The sequence below is a fragment of the Bombus pyrosoma genome, linkage group LG10 (genome assembly GCF_014825855.1).
Source record: "Bombus pyrosoma isolate SC7728 linkage group LG10, ASM1482585v1, whole genome shotgun sequence".
NCBI classification, from domain to species: Eukaryota; Metazoa; Arthropoda; class Insecta; order Hymenoptera; family Apidae; genus Bombus; species Bombus pyrosoma.
Window position 1 is genome coordinate 1,805,529 of NC_057779.1, and position 20,043 is coordinate 1,825,571.

General features: G+C 38.3%; 1 protein-coding gene across 1 annotated transcript in view; it reads right to left on the reverse strand.

Annotated features, from left to right (window-relative positions):
* LOC122571574 overlaps positions 1–20,043 on the reverse strand; it is a 48,887-nt gene that overhangs the window by 21,679 nt on the left and 7,165 nt on the right. Inside the window, exons 2-7 of the mRNA XM_043735504.1 lie at positions 8,402–8,462; positions 7,073–7,190; positions 4,860–5,353; positions 2,316–2,570; positions 1,399–1,715; positions 325–452 (exon numbers count right to left, since the gene is read on the reverse strand). Of these exons, the coding sequence (XP_043591439.1) occupies positions 325–452; positions 1,399–1,715; positions 2,316–2,570; positions 4,860–5,353; positions 7,073–7,190; positions 8,402–8,454 (1,365 nt within the window). The 5' untranslated portion in view covers positions 8,455–8,462. The remainder of the gene's footprint in view (positions 1–324; positions 453–1,398; positions 1,716–2,315; positions 2,571–4,859; positions 5,354–7,072; positions 7,191–8,401; positions 8,463–20,043) is intronic.

Genomic DNA, 20,043 nt, shown 5'->3' on the forward strand with positions numbered 1-20,043 from the left:
TTTCCGGCTTTCTGCAACGTGTCAACAAGGTCGCTTTGGAGTCGACGCTGGCCTTCAAATCCGCGCTCGGCCGAGCGTACGAGCCTTCAGAAATCGTTTGACCCTTAATTCTGCGCGTATATCTCTCCATATCGTTCTTCCTTCCTCTTGCATCCTCCCTCTTCCTCACGCTCCCTAACCATCCGTTCGACGTTACGTAACAACAGCGTGGGAAACGAACGCAATCGATAAACGACGGAGCGCGAAAGAATTAATCGTGCCGTTTTCGCCGTTACGTAACGGGGTTTCGTATCTGCGCATTGAAAACGTCCCCGGGCCGCTTACCTTGTGATGCAAGGAGCCGTTGTTACCACCGTGAACTCTGACGATCGCCTGGAGGCTCGCTGGTGTGCTGGTCGATTTGGTGATCGTACGACCGGACGAATTGTCCGGCTCCGACACCAGTGCCCTATCTGAAAATCCCGTCAGAAATTTTCATTGACATTAGCAAGATCGTTGAGAAGGGCGACAGAGGCGGTTAGAAGACAAGGATATGTTATAACGCGCTGTTTCTGTTAAACGAAAGGCTGAATTCGTGTCACGTAGAAGCCTCGCGACGGCTCGCTTTTGTAACAAACGAGCCGGTGCAATTGAATAGGAGGTAGGGGGAAATGACACGAGTATCAGGATGATTAATCGAGATCGATTTTTAAGAGGAGTGAGTCATTTCGCTTTTTTTCCCTCTCTCCTTTTGATTGTAATTAAATCGTTGAGTCCGATATGGAGGAATATTGGAACGAAATGTTTGAACAGAAATTCACATAGAAAAGACATGATTTATCAGAGATGTAAAATAGGTTTGAACGATCGGTGAAACTGCTTCTGGTAAACGTGTTAGGTAGGTGGGGTTAGTTTGGAAAATCGCGTGGATTTGTTACGTTAACGGAACTAAACGACGCGAAACGTGCGATTAAGACGCGTCACGTAGTGCTTGGCATCGGTTACATGACTCGATCCATCACCAACCGTACTCGCTGCGAAATTTCTCAAATATCGGTCATAGCTCGGTTAAGTGTGTCTGCTAAATTCCGAAATCTCAACCTATTTCTTTCGCTTGAAACGTCAAATTCAACTTTAACGTTTAGCGTCTCTTGAAATAAAAAATTCTAGTCTATTTGTTTAATTCATTCGAAGCCGATCGCTAACTGAAAAAGGAAAAATAGAAATTTTGATGTTCCTGGTAAAGGACTATCCATTTTCTTCTCTATCTTGAAATTAATGGCACTTTTTAATTTCATACAATATTCTGCGCATTTCGCAATTTTTCCCACTTTCGAATAAATTAAAACATAGTGAACGTCAAACGATAAAATCTAATTCTATTTCTTTTATCACAACAATCGTCAAATTCACTTTTACCTGGTACTTTTCCGTATTTATGGGGTAAAAGGGGAGCCTCCATGGTCTTGCTGGTGTAACTAGGCGAGCTAGTCTGACTGAAGCTATCCGAAGAAACATTGCTGTCCTGTCGAACGCTAATAGGCTTTGGTACGGAGCTCTGTGAGATCGCGCTCAGGGGTGGCGGAAGGTTCGTCTGTGTCGCCTTCGGTAGCTTTTCCAATTTTTCGCAGTTCCTTTCCTTCCTCAGATTGTGCTGCAAAATATTCCTCACCCTATCCATCTCCGGCTCGTGTTTCCCGCGCGGTCCCGTTTCCGCGGATTTCTGCTCCTCGTACCTGATTTTGGTGAAAGAAAAATGTATTTGAACGGGGTCTTTTAGTCTTCTTTTCGGAATGTTTGAAATACAGGGGGAACACGACAAATGGATGAGACTGAGATTTTGTAGAATATATGTATGTAAGAATCTTTTATGGGGCGTGGAAAATAGCGCAAAATCGTCGAGAGGGGAAGATACCAGAAAATAATTCGGAACGTAATAAAATCCTTTGAAATACCGTTGCAATATCCTAGAGATTTACGACTCAAGTTAGAATCTTAAGTAATATTGTCGAAAGATCTTAAAATATCCTTCTACTTATTTGGAACTTTAGAAATAATTAGAAATGTTATATATCTTGTTAAATTTCGTTGCAACATTTCGAAAGCGTTCGACACACGTTAATACTTTAAATAATATTATTGGCAAATTTTAAAATATTTTCTGCTCGTTGGGAACTTTGATTACAAGCTTATAAAAATATCGAGAACAATCTATCTAGTTTAAGAAGTAGCTCCATATTTATCGTCAGGAACTAAACATCGTTATACGATTCTTTGAATTCGATTCTCTACAATCTCGGGTGTTTTCCAAACTTATAAAGTCCGTAGGTACTTACCTGCCGATAGACCTCTCCTTGTTCCCTCTGAGGTGATCGTCCTCCTCGTATAGCCGTCTCTCAAGTTTTCTGGAGGCGGCCTGAAGCTCTTCGAACTTGCATCTCTTCTCTGCTTCGCGATGCAACCTCACCAGGGCTGCAAACTTCGTCTCGTCGTCCTGCAGGGCCTCCCTTCGGGACATAGCAATTTTCTCCCGAGACTTTCTGTCTGCAGTTTCCTTGCAGCCTTCCTTCCCCGTCTTCGACGACTGAAGCCTGTCCAACAAACGAACGAGCAACCATCGTGAGCTCGTAAAGGAGTGAAAAAGTTGGCGAACGAGAAAGGCATGTAGGGTGGATTACGGTCGATTAAATTAGCCCCGTAAGTTCCATCATTTGATTTATTAAAAAAGTGCCCCGCGGAGTTCTCTTGAGGTGAAATTACCACAAGTGGTGATATATGTTTTCTTCGCCACCCCTTTGATGTCTCGCCGGCCTTTAACAAACCATCGCTCCCCTTTTTGTTTCGTAACAAGTACGAAAGGGAGCGAGGTATTCTAAACCGAAGTTCGTAATAACGAAATGAGGGCAAAGGTGCACGCGAGAAGTAGAATTCTATTAAACTCCGGTGTTAAGAATGGAAGGAAGTCTGAATTAACGACGTCGCCGTCTTGTTTCTTCTTTGTATTTCACTTGTTTGTGTTCACGTAAATTTTTTAATTCTGTACCAAATTTGTATGTAAACATTAATAGCTGTACCCTGTAAATTGTAACCTTTGTAAGAGAAGTCGTAACTATTTTTTACATCATCACTGAAATTTGTTTGACATAGTAATTCTCTTGTTTAAGAATCCTCTATTTCATTTCCATAAAAAAAATTATAATCATATTCGCATTTGCGAAGGTAAAAGTCAACCCAACAGAGATGCATTTGTCTTTTATTAACTTTTTTTAACCTCTACCATCGTGGAAATTTCGGTTAACGAGTTAATTTTCTGTTATGAACCATTTTCCGTCGTCAAACTGCAATATCTATCCGTCAGGTGTACTAAAATTGTAAAGAAGCGGTCGACGTTCCCTCGAAATGCGGAGGATGCTTTTATCCTCATCCTCCGGAGCACTAAAACGCACGTGGCGAGCGAGCAGAATATTAGGACCGTTTACGACCACGGCAGATCGTTTCGACGAAACGTCTACTCGAACGCAGAGATAGAGTCGAAGCTCACGCTTCGTTTAGTCTGTCGCGAGCGTAATCGGCTGTAGCGTCTCGACGCTAATTCCTCTGCCTCGAACACGCTCGTCTGCATCATTCGTGGCTAGAAAGTTGGCCAATTGCAGTGGAAGGAATGCGAGTTTGACTAGTTTATAATGTAACAGAAACACTTTTCTGTGGTATGATATTAAGAACGTTATTTTTTTATTATTTTATCATTTTTTAAATATGGCATTGAAATGATCGCATTTACAACACAGTCATCTATATGTATAGATCAAGAAAGGCGCGAGAAGAGCAGAAGATATTGAGCAAAAATGAAATCCCTAAACAAACAACAGATAATTTGACAAATGGCCAATTGGAGATATTTTATAAATTAGATATTATACAAATAAATAAGATATTTTATAAATTCTGTCTTCACATACTGTGACTGAAGAAAGTACTTGAACACTATTGCATTTATTATAACACAAACATACGAATTAATTAATTAATCATTTGTTAGTTAATACTAATTAGTTAGGATCAAGTATTACATTTTGTTGAAAGACTTCTTCATTGAGAAATTTATACAGCCATGGAAGAACGTCTCTCAAATATAGTAGCTCCACGTACGTTCTACCGTACGCGAACGCTTTCCAACGATGTAATTGCTTACTGTCATTCATGAAGAAACACTGAGATTCTTCCTTCTACTTGGAAATATTAGCTTCATTTTGGAATTCGCGTTGTTGCACGCGTACAACAAAGTTTCCTAACGTGATTTCGTCGGGGCGACACGGTGACATAGTTTAGGGCGAACCAACGTTACGTGGAACGAGGGGAATTTCATTGGAAGCTCGGCTCTGACGCGTGGGTAGGTTAAAAGGAAAGAAAATCGCTGGATGATACGAGGTTAGAAATGATATTTTGAGGGATAATTTAGGGGTTCGGAGGAAAAATGATGAAACTTTTAAGTTGAGGAAATTGCGAGTAAAGACAAATTTTAGAAAATTGGGAAGAATCCGCATTGAAAAAAAAAGAAAAAAGAACGGATTAAATATCTTTGCAACGAAAATTTGTAACGAGATTCTTTGGATAAATCTGAATTTTATACACATATTATTTATTATAATTATCCCGCTGCTGAAAAAGCTGATATACATTCGCACCTCTTTCCCACTAATTCTCCCCATTATCACCAATAATTGACTGATTAAGTGCACAAATGGAAATAAATTCGATGCTTCTTGCATATTTGATTAATTATATTATGATATGAAAAGGCATATACATTGATATAAAATTTAAATCCCTCCACTTCTCCTTCGGTATTCTCATCTATGAATCGCATCAATTTCTCTCACCTGTTATTCTGCACATTCGCCCCCTGTCTCTGTCTTCCTTCTCTAGCCTGATCCTTGAACTTCGACTCGGCGCTCTTCACGATTCTTTCGTGCAACCTCTTCTCTAAATCTTTCGACGCCTTCTGTAACTCTTCGAAACTGGATTTCTCATTCGGCTTGCAATCCTCCTCAAAATTCGCTTTGTCGAAGTCCGCCACAAAATCGTTCCCCTCATTATTATTTTGCGCCTCCTTGCTGCTAAAATTCAACGTATATTCTTGGTTGTCCGGTTGATCCTGAGCCTGCAAGGGACCCAGATCGATTAACTTCTCGTTGTTCGTATCGTGAGTCCAAGAAGAGGATAAAATCGACGAAGAAGGTGGAGTTGGATCGCTGGCTTTCCGTCGATTCGTCTGACCCTCCTGTCTCGTCGGCAGTTGTATCGGGATCGGTTTCTCGTTTTTGCTCCGTTTTGGGATCGCTGGCGGCCGCAGTGGTATCGGTGGCGGAGCAACCTGCGGGATCAACAAGTTTCTCGATAGAGTTCCCCTCCGTGCTCCCTTTGTTCTACTCGATTGAACTGCTATCCCTCGAGGATGCAGATAACGAAGAGTGAAAGCTGTGCGTGTCGCCTTTTTCAACTTGCATGCAAAACCGAAGAAGCGGAAGTTATACGCAATTTTTCCTTTCTCTTAATTATAACTAACTTTATATCTTGGTTTTGCAGCAGAACGTGTGATTTTCATTGCGTTGAAAATTTGAAAAATATGATCGGACATGATACTACGGTATCAAAGATATTGGAACATTGCTGGCCTTAATGATCATTAGACTACGGATTTTTATGCAAATTCATATTTTTATGATCGCGATGAAGCAAAATGAAATCTAAACAGAAGTTTCATTTAATCGTCAAATATAAGTACTATACTTTGGATGTTTCATATATTTGTGCATTCGTACGTTATATGTGCTCCGTTAACTCTTGCGCATTCTTTTCTCTCATAAATGCGTAAAAATTCACAGCCTAATGATTAATATATATTCGGCTTTCATAAAACTTCCGGTTCTCTCAGCTATTTTTAAAAAGACTTATATCTTTGGACCTGTTAGGTCGTCTTCACACAAAGTTTGACTGTTAAACCACGAGATATCCAGCAACCAGTAAGAAAGGAGGAAAATTGTAAAGAACAATAGAAAGTGTCGTGTTAAAAATACTTGCAACTAGACTATATAGCTCCGTGTATCCGTGTGTAGTGTATATATGTAGATGGTGTGCGTGTGGTCAGAGTGACGATTGTCCTCGTGTCCAGACTTGTCTGTGCAAAAGAACCGACGTGATTCAGCTTGATCCACTAAACCCTCGTTTGTCCACTAATTACGTGGACCCTGTTCGAGTAACGTGCGAACGAGTACCACGACGAGAACGTTTCGTTCCTCGTTGTTTCTACTCGATTTACTACGACCACTTAAAACCAGCCGGTTAGAGATTACGCCGGCGCTTTTTGCCTTTGTTAATTCGTTTAGTGTCGGCGTGCCACTAATTATTCAGTTTTAGTCGTACGATTTAGACGAAAATTCCATCGTTTCTCTACAATACCAGCATGATGTATAGAAAAAGAAGGAGGCTCGTGAACTGCGGTTATTTTCCTTTCAAATTATTCAGCGTCAAAAGTTCAAATTATTCGGTGATATATTCTATTTCCTCACTATAATTGTGTGGCAAGAGATTCACCGTTGATAATTGGGCTGCGAATGTTTGTGTATTTATTGGAAATTTAAATGCGAGGAAATATACAAAAATAAAATGTACGAAAATATCCAAAGCGAAGTATTAATTGGACTGCGGACTCGTACGCGTCTATGGTACGTAATGGTAAATTTCAATCTGCGGAAATACACAGGATACATATTAGTATAGAAATATATATATAAAATATTTATAAATACCATACTTTTTACAATTTATAGTACACGAAACAGATCTTTATTTCTTTACATTATGTTGGCGAAAGTATGAAATTAAAGTCTGCGTGGAAATATACAGTTTAATCACAACTGTGTAACATACGATGTATATAAAAAAATAAACGAATTTACATATTGCAAACGCTGCATACAAGTATCCACGGAGATTTAACTTTTGGTCGGAGCAAAGAAAGTGGGAATTGGGTGTCGATTAAACTGGAATCGGATATTAATCGAAACAGCGAAGTTATTTAAACTTTACTTACCGTAGGTGTTGCGGAATGGCGGCGTGGTATCGGCGGTGGAGCGCCACTTCCGGCGGGCGGGGGTTCCGGAAGCAGGGACGTTCGTGCCGGTAACCCGACGCTGTGAATTCTACTCTGTCTGGAATTTCACAGGAAAATATTATCGCCAGAGGGACAAACGAGATCCAACGACGTATTTTAAAAATGAATAATGGTCTTTATGGTCTCTCGTTATAAGCCTCTTGATAAAGAGGAGGCAAAGGGCATCGGTAATTCGCAAAGATATCAATTACTTATTACTCGCGCGTCTTTGATGGATCAGGCTCGCCAATTAGCTCGATTCAGCGCGTGCCCTTTTAACGGTATAGTTTCCTTTGTAGAAACGCTTCACTCGAAATCCGTCCTTCAAAGTGGAGTCATAGAGGTTCTAGATCCGGGATAATTAATGCCTCAATTAATATCGAGGACGAACGCCGCGGAATCATGTGACAGTACGAGCTTGATACATCAAGTGTTGGAAACGTGTTTAGAAGTTGGTAACGAGGACGTTTGCAGCTCGAAGAAGCTGGTAATTAGGGACACGAACTTCATTAATCCTTCGTATTAATCATTTGCCTTTCGTATAAATTAAGAAACTCGTGTCAAAAACAGCGCTTGTCAAATTTTTCCATTTTCTATCATAATATTCCAGTAACCAGAAGCAAGACACGTAGCATGATAAAATTCATATTGTAAAAAATGGTCCGTGTCTTGATTTATTGTCGAATGAATTATAAACCGGTTCTATAAACATCATACTTGTTACCTGATATGCAACTTCGTAATTTAGTTACATTTAATTACACACGTAAATATATAAGCATGAATATTTTGTTGAATATTTTCTTCTTAATGAGAATAGAAGCGTATTGACCAGTGATAAAAGCAATTGAGTATCCTTTTGCTTTCCTGGAGAAAGACAAACACAGACAAGAGTCGTTTTCTTATAAGCTTCGATTTCTGGAAAATAGTTGGAATTTTTCCCCCACGTTGTTTTCGCGTTTCGCGTTTCCTTTTGAGTTTTACAATCAGTAATGTAATTAAGGGTAGAAAGTGGAAACTTGGCGATTAAATATCCCGCTGCGTTTATACCAAGTTCTCGGTTACAAAGTAACAAGGTAGAGGGAAAAGTTTCTTACACCATCTAATACGAAAAACAAATGGTTCGAGGGCAATCAGATTTGAAAAAGTTATCCCATTAAACAGGTGAAAATTTGAAAAAAGGCAAGAAAAAAGGACGATGACGAATCGACCGGATTTTTAAGGAGTCCTCGACACCAAGTAAATCAAGAGTGATTACTTTTTAATTACCTTGGCTGACGCGTGGGACTCGTATCACCGCCATGTGCATCCGTTCCAGACATTTTAAGCGCTGCAATGAACGAGAAAAAGGTTTGAGTATCAGTGAACGATCACATCGCCGGAAGTCGTGCAGGAGTTACAGCGAATCGATCGCGCGAACGAACGTCAAAATCAACTGATAAAACGACCTACCACACGTTCGCGTCCATCGGACGCGCGCCTCTTTGCGATCGGTTAATTACCTGACGCAATTATAACGCGTCCCATTTTCACTCGTGCCGTCGAAAAGCGTAAAATCTATGCAAAACGTAATTCCATGCGTAATTAGAATTTTAATACCTAGTTACTTTACAAAAGTGTACAAACGATATGTGAAGTTAAGTTAGAAGATGGTAAATCAAAATTAATTTCCTTGGATAATTAGGTTGTTCTTTGAAAAATGAAAAGGAATCGCGAATCAAGTAAATAAAGAAATTAATAAAACGCAATATTACCTCGTTTTAAAAATGTGAATCAGATTCCATGGTACGTATAATGTGATTTGAAAAATGTCAAAATCTTAGTTGTCTGATTATTTTAAATTTCAATATCCAGATTCCTTATGAAAAGGTTGTAACAGCCGTCGTAAACGATACATAAAACTAAATCAAAATACGCCAAAAGATAATCCAGCTAACAAGAGTGTAAACTAATTTCCTCGAAGAATAAATCTCCTTTACAAAGACCAATAGCGATTCGAGTAAACACAAAACGAATAGAAACGAAATTACGATTCACGTTAGAAATATGAACGAAATTCCATCCATTCCGTGTACAACGACTGTACAAAAGGACACAAGTGGGTCACGTGATCTAAAATAAAGAAAAAAAGAGTGACGCGGTTCCGTCGGCGCTTGTTCGAGCAAACAGACTAGACGGTTCGCGCATGGTGACAGTGCTACTTCGGCTCACTATCAGGCGAAAGCACTATTCAATTTCCTGCTATCTCATCGGCCTGTGCACCCTTCCACGAGGGTTGGCTCTACCAGACTGCAGCCGAGGGATCGATGTGCCGGAACCCACCCCCGCGTTCTCGACAAGAGCACTCCGCGCCTCTCTGTAACACTTCCGTTTTAAATACGCGCCATATTCGTGTACCCCTTTTGTCCTACGCTGTCCACGCGGACATGATTTTTCCATTCGAACGACTATTAAAGGCGGCGATTAAGTTAAATTCGTAGCCACTTCTGCCGAGTTTCTTTAATAATACTTGAGCGGTGTTTGACCTCTCGAGAATGCTGGAACAGTAAATTTTGATAATAGCAGGAAATTACGGAAGTGACCTAGGTGTAAGTTCTTCAGCGTAGAAGGACAATTTTTGAACGAGAATTCGGAATTTAGGAATCTTTTTATCATTTTAGTTTTGATGGAGATATATCGATGAAGTCGATGCAATATCTGAAGCATGGATGTTTATGTATTTATAGGAAATTCAAAGGTGGAAAGGTTTAAATAATATCGCGTATCCTCGCATCAATTTTAATGCACCATCTTCAAAACTAGCGAAACCGTCGCTATTTCAACGTCATGCTTACAAGTCTAAATACTTCCATCTGGATACACTAAATCGTATCTGCTTTCCAGTTAACAGCTTTTCAAATCCCATAGATCTTTTCTATCGAGCGTTCCATTGACGTGTCATTCAAGCGAGCGATTTACGACGCGCTATCATCGTTCTAAATTTACTGTATAACTATACTTTGTTATCTATATTTTGCAAAAATGTTTATTTTCGCTTTTCTACGTATCTGTATTCGGCAGTCTAGCTAACCTTGTAAATACGTGTATTTTAACGGGCTGATCCCCGTATACAGATAAATAAATAAATATCTACGTAAAAATACATATAATATCAAACGTATTTAGTGCAATATTCAGAAAATGAAAGAATTATTTATTAGGTTTCATTCATAACAGCACGAATTTTCAGTTAACATGCAGAGTCTACCCACTTAATGAAACGAATGGTACCTTAGCGTTGACTTAGAACTTAAATAGTTTCTTAACATTTCTATTATCTTGCTAACACGAACACTCACCGTGGAAGACGAAGTAACTCGTTAAAGCTCTACATAAGCTTCTTTCTTATATTCTTACAAATATCTTTCGTGAATATTCGCATTCTAACGACAGCGTATTTAAAATAAGGATAATATTTTACATTTTATAATAACTCAGAAATATTCGCGCTCCTTTGACGTTCGGTTTGAAAGTAAGGCGCATTAGTATACGAATCACGAGGATAAGAATTCCAAAGAGTCTTCCGTTTTTCAAATGTCTGCTCCGAACAACTCTTTCCTTCTACCTGCGTCGTAAACCTCTGGGTCAAGATGATCCTGACCCACATGTCATCCATTGAATAAAAATCCTCCTGACCTACATACGATTTGACAATCGATTTTTTTACTGGGACAATGATTTCGCATGATCGTTTAACTGGCGAAACGATATCTAGTTAAGCAGAACATTGAATAGACGTCTGTTGGCCTATTGCAAGCTCGGCACGTTGTTTCATTAACTTACTAAAGAAACTTCGAGCGATATGAAGCAACTGAGGAGGAGCTTTTCGAATTACGGGCGTTTCTCGAGATATTTTTCCGACTGTCGCATTTTTATAATCTACAGAAATTACTATACACACCGATAAATTACCATTGTTGTATTGCCATAATTCACTCAGATACAAACAAGTTGATTAAAAAAGAAAGGTATTTTTTCAGAAACGCGCTTTTTCGGTTTAATATATTTCAAATTACAAGAGATACACATTTAAAGATATTCCAACTTTCACGAAATGTCGACAGAGAATTTTTATCAATTTTCATCTTAATATCTTTAAACAATACGTATTTTTTTTAATCTATCTTTTGTACTTCGCGTAAATACATGGGATTCAATGGATATTGCTCGTATAAAATAAAAATAGAAGAAATGTTATCTGCAGAATTTTTGTTGCAAACCTGCTTTTGCAGTTGTGTTGGAAAATGCGAAAAGCTAGGACATTGAAAATTTATTGTCATTTTTGGATAAAAACAATGCTATAAAATTAGAAAGAATTATTAAAAATTAAATTTTAATACATGACACGATGTGTCTTCTGCTCGATAAATATTTTTAAAAACTCTTATATCTATTTTTATTGCTTTATAACTACTTAAATGTGCGTTTAATGAGATACTGCACATATGTAATTACCTTCGATATTATAATGTAACGAGGAAACCCGCTATCCGAAAAAAAGGTGATCCAAAGTCATTTCTTTTTTTTCTTTTTGAAGCTTCATTATTTTTTACTGAAATTAAAGTAGTCGTTTTTTTCTTCTGGCGTCATTTTATTCTATATTAAAAATGTAATTTGTACAGTATCAATTTTATAGGTTTTTCATAAATATCGCGATTCCATAAACGAAGGAGGGTTTCAATTTTGAACATTTCAGAAGCACGATTTTAGCAGATACGCCGGTATTCCAAATAGCTGCTCAATTTTAGCCTTCAGCTAGTTTAATGGCGAGAATTAAAGAGAAGATCCTAGAATCGCGACGCACTCGATGCTTTTCATTATGTCGCCATTTATGTATATCGCACGTTCGGCGAATTTTATTGCATTTATTCCATGTTTCCTTGTGAAAGACATATAACAATTTACGAGTTGACACATAAATGGATTCCTTTGTTGTATTGCCGAGAGGAGACAGGATGTCACGATTGTTGGAAATGTTCGGAATACAGCGGATATGGAGGTTGAAACTTTGTCGGTGTATTTGGCGTAGGCACAATGAGGCTAATCAGCATTCTAAGCATCTCATTGACATGCAACGTCGACAAGCAACACAGTTTTAGGGGTCAATTACACCGACGACGAGAAATTAACTCGCTGATTCACAAGGACTTCTATTGCTCTCTCGAGCCATCAATGATAGAGAATAAACTACTACCTAATTCTATAGAGATCCAGAAAATCGTATAGCTCTAAATTTACATTTTTACCATTAAATTCTTCATTTTAGTTTCTACAAATTCGGAAAATTATATAATTCTAAATGTACAGTGTTAAGATTACTCGGAAAAATTCCGCGTCTCAAATTTCATCGCTTAAAACTCTATAAATATTAGCATTCTCTATCACTAAAATCTCTTTTTGACATCAGATGTCCTTTTTTCTTCAGTGCTGACACTTAATCGGAGATTGTTTCTTACGAACACAGGCAAATTAAATGAAATCGGTTGCTATCATCACCTGCGTTGTGACCATTTTTCCGAATTCTTCTCCAACCGATACCCCATGATGGGAAAATGTAAATTTCGCGGAATCATAGCGAATATCGAATTTTAATAATTCCTCGAACCGCGGAATGAAATTGCGGGAGCCAATGAGAGAAAAAAAGTAAATTACCATGGCCCTGTGAACGAATTTCAATAATAAAAGAATGTAATATTCGACGACCTCGGATCCACGGCTCGTACAGTCAATGATATTCTCGAGTTTCTTAAGCCTAGACGCGAGTCTAAGGAACCGAATCTCGCGTTTGATGCTCTTTATGAAAGTGATTCAATAAAATCGACGAGTCTCTTTCGTTTCTGAGTAATACCATATATTAAAATGATGTTGCTTCATTGTATCTGCGCTCGTTTTATTACCGAAGCACCTAATCAAAATTCTTCTCCAAATTAATGTTCCAATAAAATTTTCCAAGCAAAACTTTCGTAACAAGTGGTGCAATTTGTGGTTGTACGTAAGTTATATAACAACCCGGGTTGCTTTCCGATATTACAAAGACAAAAGCACACGTGTGGCCCATCCGAGAAATTTATATTGAAACGCAAAGTTAGCCCTGACTCAATTAGATACGTATGAATGAACATTGTATTTAATTATCCCTGGGAAAGAAAAATCAGTTTAGACAAGGCGTTGATGGAAACCGGAGCGCGTAAGTAGAATCAGACGTTTCCATCAGACCGGACGTAGTACAACTTATTCATCGAATTTTCTACAAGTTTCTGTCATTAATTAAACTTTACCGTTATTTTTTCATAAAAAACGAAATGCTTTAGAATATCAATAACTAAGAACGCTCTATTTCGCAACACATTTAAAGAAATTAATACAGATATGTCTATTGTTCTAAAAAAAATATAAGTAATAAAAGTTTCGAGATCTCTTCGCTACTGTTTTTCTACTGTTGGCATTGCTCAACTTTCGTTTTGAAAAGATGATTATTATCCATAAAAATTTACAAAAATTTCATCGACAGATTCGTTAGAATCATTTGAAAATAAAAGAAATATTAAATTGTATATATAAAATAATTGTAAATATAAAATAAAATTGTTCTGAAAATTATTAAAAGCAGCTCAGGCATAGTCAAGTTAAAACGATCTTCCAAAAGATCTAACTCACCAACATCCAGAATCTTTTGCATACACGCACAAACCCAATCGGCAGTAAAAAAACTCTTAACAAGCAAAAAATACCAAAGAGGAAACAATATCTGTTTCAGTCGAGAGAGGAATCACTCGATCGGGGATTAATTCGTACGTCAGCTTCGACGGATCCCGGACACGCTGTTGACGCACCGATGCTGCGCGCTTTATCAAACGCTGAGAAACGGCGAGTGTCAACGCGCGATTGTCAACTGGTCGAAGTTGGATTATCAGCTGGTCCCATCGCGGGACCGGTTTTCGGATTAGAGTGGCCGACGAAACTTCGTATCACGTTGCGGCGTATCGATCGTTTCGACGGGGCGGGACACGAAAGGAAATATCGATGGCCCGGAAAATCCGTCACCGATCGAGACAGAGTCTAGTTCGACTCTAGCTCGAGTCCATGCTCGCTTATCCAGAGTCACGCCATTGCAAACTAATCGAATACAGGTTGATCGTTGCGCGCGTTTCCTCGTTGAAATAATCCCTCGAAAAGATACAAAAGAAGGCTGCGAAGTTACACAAAACTCGGCCCGCACCAACCGTTTACTTTACGATCGATACATTGATTGTAGCAAGTTACATAATAAACGCAACAAATAGTTTTTGAGGCAATAAAAAGTTTAGAAACTCGTGGAAGAAATAGCATGTATACTTAGAGAAACTGTTAAACGAACAATTAATCGAACCGTAAGACAACTCACTCGGAAGATCGTAATGTTCATAAATCATAAAATACGTAAAATTTGCAGAGCCCATTAGACTGCTTCCACCTCGAACAAGGCCAATACCACTCTCGCCTATCGCGTTATTTAAAATGCAAAGCGTTTAGAAGCTAGATTAATCAATCTCACGAAAACTTCTTCATTGAAAACTATGGAACAATTTTAAATTTACCTTGAAACGTAGTATCTATTATGTATCCTATCTTATTGGAATTAGTGGATTTATAGAAACAAACCAGTTGTTTCTTGAGAATTGAATATCAACCGCGCACTTGTGTAATAGAATTGAGAAGCTGAGAAAAGGTAGAGCTGATTACTTAAGCTTGCGAGAGGCTCATTTATCGTTGGTGCTTTCCTGAGAGCTAAAAAGATGGTACGCGGTCGTACATGATTTCCCAGACGCTTTACACTTACCTGAAAATGTAATTTCGTCCATTTGTGTAATGGATCGTAGTGGATCCTGGGGAAATACCTGCGATCGAGAGGCTGCGAGTCTCGTCAAAGCGACCAATAAATGCCAACCACAGGAACGCGTACGAACGGAACACAAACAGAGCAAGCGAAGGGCTAAGATTCCCAAAAGACGCTTCAGAATCTCATTGTCTGATAATTGGCGTATCTCTGCAGCGAAATCTCGAAACAACGAGGGCCTTGGAAGGGCTCCACGTCCCCACGGAGCTTTTTTCTCTCTCCTTTCCTCTCTTCGTGCCTCGATCCCTTCTCATTTTTGTCGTCGGCGACAGCCGTCGACAGGAATCCGTGCGTTTTGAAAAATTAATCTCGTTACTACGCTTGACACGATGCTCGTTTTTTATGACGATTTTTATGAGACGTCGTTATATTATTTTGAAATAATGAGCGGAGTGGGCGGCTAGACGGTTATCGTTTCCATGAAATTTGATATTAAAGCTGAATCGTAAAATTTGATGACACAACTGTTCATAGAATTGTCGGTTAGAACAATATGCTGCGCGTAATATCATTGCGCGTTGCCTAATCCATTCGTTGGTTAAGCGTAAAAATTTGTAATGTTTATGTCACAAGTGACATAACTCGAACAAATTTTGCAGAAAAAGCGGGAAACTCTTTGAAAGGTCACAAAAAATTATTTACTGAACGGAGGGGAATCTTTGAAACATTGACCAAATACTATTGCTGTAATTATCCAGTTTTTAAATTCTCCTTTGTTGGTTTTGATGCTTTTCTAACACAGGACTAATAATTTCGAGTTGCGGCACTTCTGAAATAAATGAAAATAAAAAGAAATCGCACAATATTGTTATACTACAATTACTACTATATTTTCGCACGTTCGCGGGGAGACGCGATCTCGAAGAAGCGCACCAACGGGAGTCGTAAATTCCCGTTACGATTGACCAATCGACGCCACGAATCGTACGATTCCTTATTTCTTGTGGGATAATAAGGGTGATTAATTGAAATAACGCTGCGGTTGACGGGTTACTATATATTTAATCGATCCAACAACTTTGGTGATACAATAGTGAATGCTTATGCGAACAACGACGTGTGAGTACGATCTGAGACTCTTTTAGTATCGTTGCGTTGACTGACTGTATTCAACCGAGCACTTGAAGATGACTTGACCGAGAGAGACGTGGTGATGACTGCTTGACCACTTGCTCGATAAGTGCTGAACTGGAACTGCCCGAGAATTGTACTGGACTCGGAATTGGAGTTGGAATGAGAAGTCGGAGTCGGAATTAGAATGATTTGGAGAGAGTGAGAAACTGAACTGGACTACTGAGCTGTCCTTAAGGTATCTCGGAGAAAAGCTTGGTGTGGGTGTGTCCTTTGACCGAAGAACGCGGATTCGTTATTCACACTTTTCGTCCAGGAAGTGAGGGTAACGATCCGCGATGCTGATTGGTGATGACCCACTCTAATGAACAGGAATTGCAGAAGTCTCCCACCAACGTAGAGCGGCGGTGGACTTTGCTCCTGACGAAAACAGCCTTTTACGATGGACATGTGTTAGATTTTCCCATCTGATGACTGTCCGTTATCCTTAAAAGCGCCTAATGAACTCAAGGACCTTTCCAAGACCCAGCCATAAACTGCAAATACTTCTCGAATTAGAGAATTCTCCAGATATGTAATTAGACTGGTAAACATGTGTGGAGACAATGCAGCTAAAGGGTAATGTCTTTATGGTGAGTCATTGGGTCTATTGAGAATCGGGATGGCTGTAGGTTGACCGTAGGCTGCCAGGTAGCGAGGGATGGCGTGTAGATGTCCTATGCGCCGTAACAACTACTACTTTCAGTTCGTGTTTAATCCACTTGTGAAAACACTCACGACAGAGGAACTACCTTCCTAAAAATATTATTCCAGCATTAGTCTCGCACTGAATTAAAATCACGAAAATAAACATAAATGGACGTGGCGCGTTCTCCACGCTCAATTCTAAGACCATTTCTTACCAAAACGAGCGAAAAGAGCAAGCTCGGGGATCGTAAATCATTTATCAAACGATGCACGCAATACCTGTTGAACGTTTGAACGGATGGAGCGCATCGTTCAACTCGATTCGGTTATTTTAATGCGATTCTTTTTAATGCGAAACTCGACAGGAACAACAAAATAGACGAGCTAACGAGAGTCTCTTATCCCTGTGAAGAATCTCAGACGTTAAATCCGCCACTACCTGCTCGATAAACGAATCCTCCAATTTTAATATTAAAATCCATTCAATCTCTCGTTGTGTAATATTCCCCTTTTGCCTGGCCAACATAGTCCCGCCGTTTAAATAATCGATCAAACTGCGCGTGTATTTTAACCTACTTCAATTATTCATCCGACAGTTAATTAGGCCCAAGCCCGGCTCGTTACTGCATCCGCCAGTTGTAGTCCAAATTTTCGAGTACATGTTACCAACACTTCGTGAACGTTTGCACGATGAAATTGATGTCTGCGATTACGTAATCGTTGATGTAAATTCGTTGTTTCATTGTTTGGATTATATACTTCTATTATTCTGACTGCAAAAACACTAGTACTCGTCAAAATGATAAATACAAATTTGTTAATGTTACAGTACTTATGGCAAAATTGAGTTTTAGTATTATTGAGGTAAGGATCTGTGATTAAATTGTGAATTTTCTTATGCGGATCCATATTTTTGTCCAGCGCACAACTAAGGAAATAGAATGTAAGGAAACATCTAAATATCACAGAGATTTAAATATCAGAAAGAGAATTCTGTAATCATATCATATGTATGTCATATTAAATGAATAAATGCATAAATTCGCAGATTAGCAATAACGTGTAGTTAATTATCTACGTTATATTAATTTAATTGTAATTGTTTATGTATAATTGTATATAATTGTATATGTATGTATAATCTGTTTAGATTACAGGTTGGTAATTCTAGCGTTAACGCGACAAGTACTCGCAACGTATGGGTCAGTTCTCTCGGACAAGCAATTCTTTGTTCAACGTTCCATAAGATGACCACTATAGGATGATAGATTCTGTTACTTTTTACACCTTCGTGATTCTTTAAGAATATTTGTAGAACGAAAATTAAATTCCTGGCCCCAAGTATAAATCACATTACAATTTCATAAGATGATCGATCTCTTAAACTCTTGCTGCAGTAGCTACTTAAGTCACTGTAACTTCTTCATTATTGTAACATCATGTCAGCCGACGTAATATTGAAACATTATGTGTAATTTATATTTGAAAGTGAAACTAGAATTCAATCTGAATTTTATTACGAGTAGAGCCTGTTTTAATTAAATCGGATCTGTAATATATGTTACTGACGGATTAAAATAAAATACGCTGCAACCAAATGAAATTCCTTACGTTTCATAAAACTACCATTCTTCGTTTGTTAAAATATCTTGTATACTATTTCGAAACTTTCGAATAATTGAAGTTCTATCATTTTCTTCGCTCCATCTTCGCCTTTCTTCATTCAATTTAAGATAATCATTATCGGTCGTTATTTTGTAGTGACCCGAATAACTCCATTTAAAGGATAATATTTTGAAAAACGAAGAAATGCTCGACGTTTTGATTAAAGAAAAGCAGAAAAATCAATCCATCAACTTACTTATGTCTGACAAATTCGCTTTCATTTTACTTAGCTTCGTATTCCCCTAAAATCATTTTTGAATTGCTATGTAAACAAAATTGCAATTATTCAAATCGAGCTTTTCTGTGAGTCAGATCTATAATCTATAATTTAGATCTTCTACTAAATCAAAAATATAATCCAAAGATTAGAATAAAATACGCTATAAACAAACAGAATTCCTCCTTTCCCACAAAAATTCTATCAATTTTTTTACTGGTGTTCGATAAATAAGTTCATATTTCACTTAATAATTTCACATTCCCCTAGAATCATTTTTAAATTACTATATAATCAAAATTACAATTATTCATTGCAATAATTCAAAGATTGGAATAAGATTTCCTATAAACAAGTAGAGTTTCCCCTTCTTCGCAAAAATCATTTTATCAACCTAAATACTGATGTCTGACAAATATGCTCCTATTTCACTAGACTTCGCATTCTGCTAAAATCACGCGAACCTTAGCATCGAATAAAGACGTTCGGGCATTTACATGCAAATACCGATTTCACCATTCTCCAGCGGGCTCCCGGGGCTTGTTTACCCATTTATATCGTTGAGTAGACTCTATCGATTCGGAGCATCGACGTCCGTATTCGACTAACAGCGAGTCACAGCCGCGATTTGCATACGATTAGGCATATAGAGCGCATCCAAATAGAGGGTGAGAGAATATGTGGCAGCGATTTCTCGATCTTATCACGGTTGCTTCCATTTTCCTCGTCCTTTTTCATCCGGCTTTCCCAGTTCCGTGAACACAAATCCGACCCGAGAATCCGTCGGTGATAGGTGTATAGAGGTTCACCACCGTTGTACCGGCAGATCCTGCAAATCCTCCGAGCCCCGAAGCTGTATGCGAGGAACTACAATGGACAGCCTTACCGTGGAATACGCTGAAAAATCCGCATCGACCCACATAGTTGAGAAGACGACGGGTTTGAGCTTAATTGACGTCGATATCGTGCCATCGACTGGGATTTCAAGATATTTTTATATTTGAAGAGTTGCGAGGAATTGGACATTCGATTGATAAAATTTGGACTTGAAGAGGTGAAAAGTAGAATAAGCGTATTTTCTTCTAGAAATGAGATAAGCATAGGAAATGATACACAGGATTTGTTCTTATCTAAAAGAGAAATGCTTCCTTCATGACAGTAATGATATTTATTGTTTAAAACTACACAGAGATTCTTCTATTTAGGTTCTATTTATATTCTCCAATTTAAAAATTCTAACACTTGTACTAATAGAAATTCAATTGACGACGAAATTGAAACAAACGAATAGAGGAAGAGCGTTTGAATAACGATAAATATTAGTATCTAAAAATATATAATAAATTTCTGATTAAA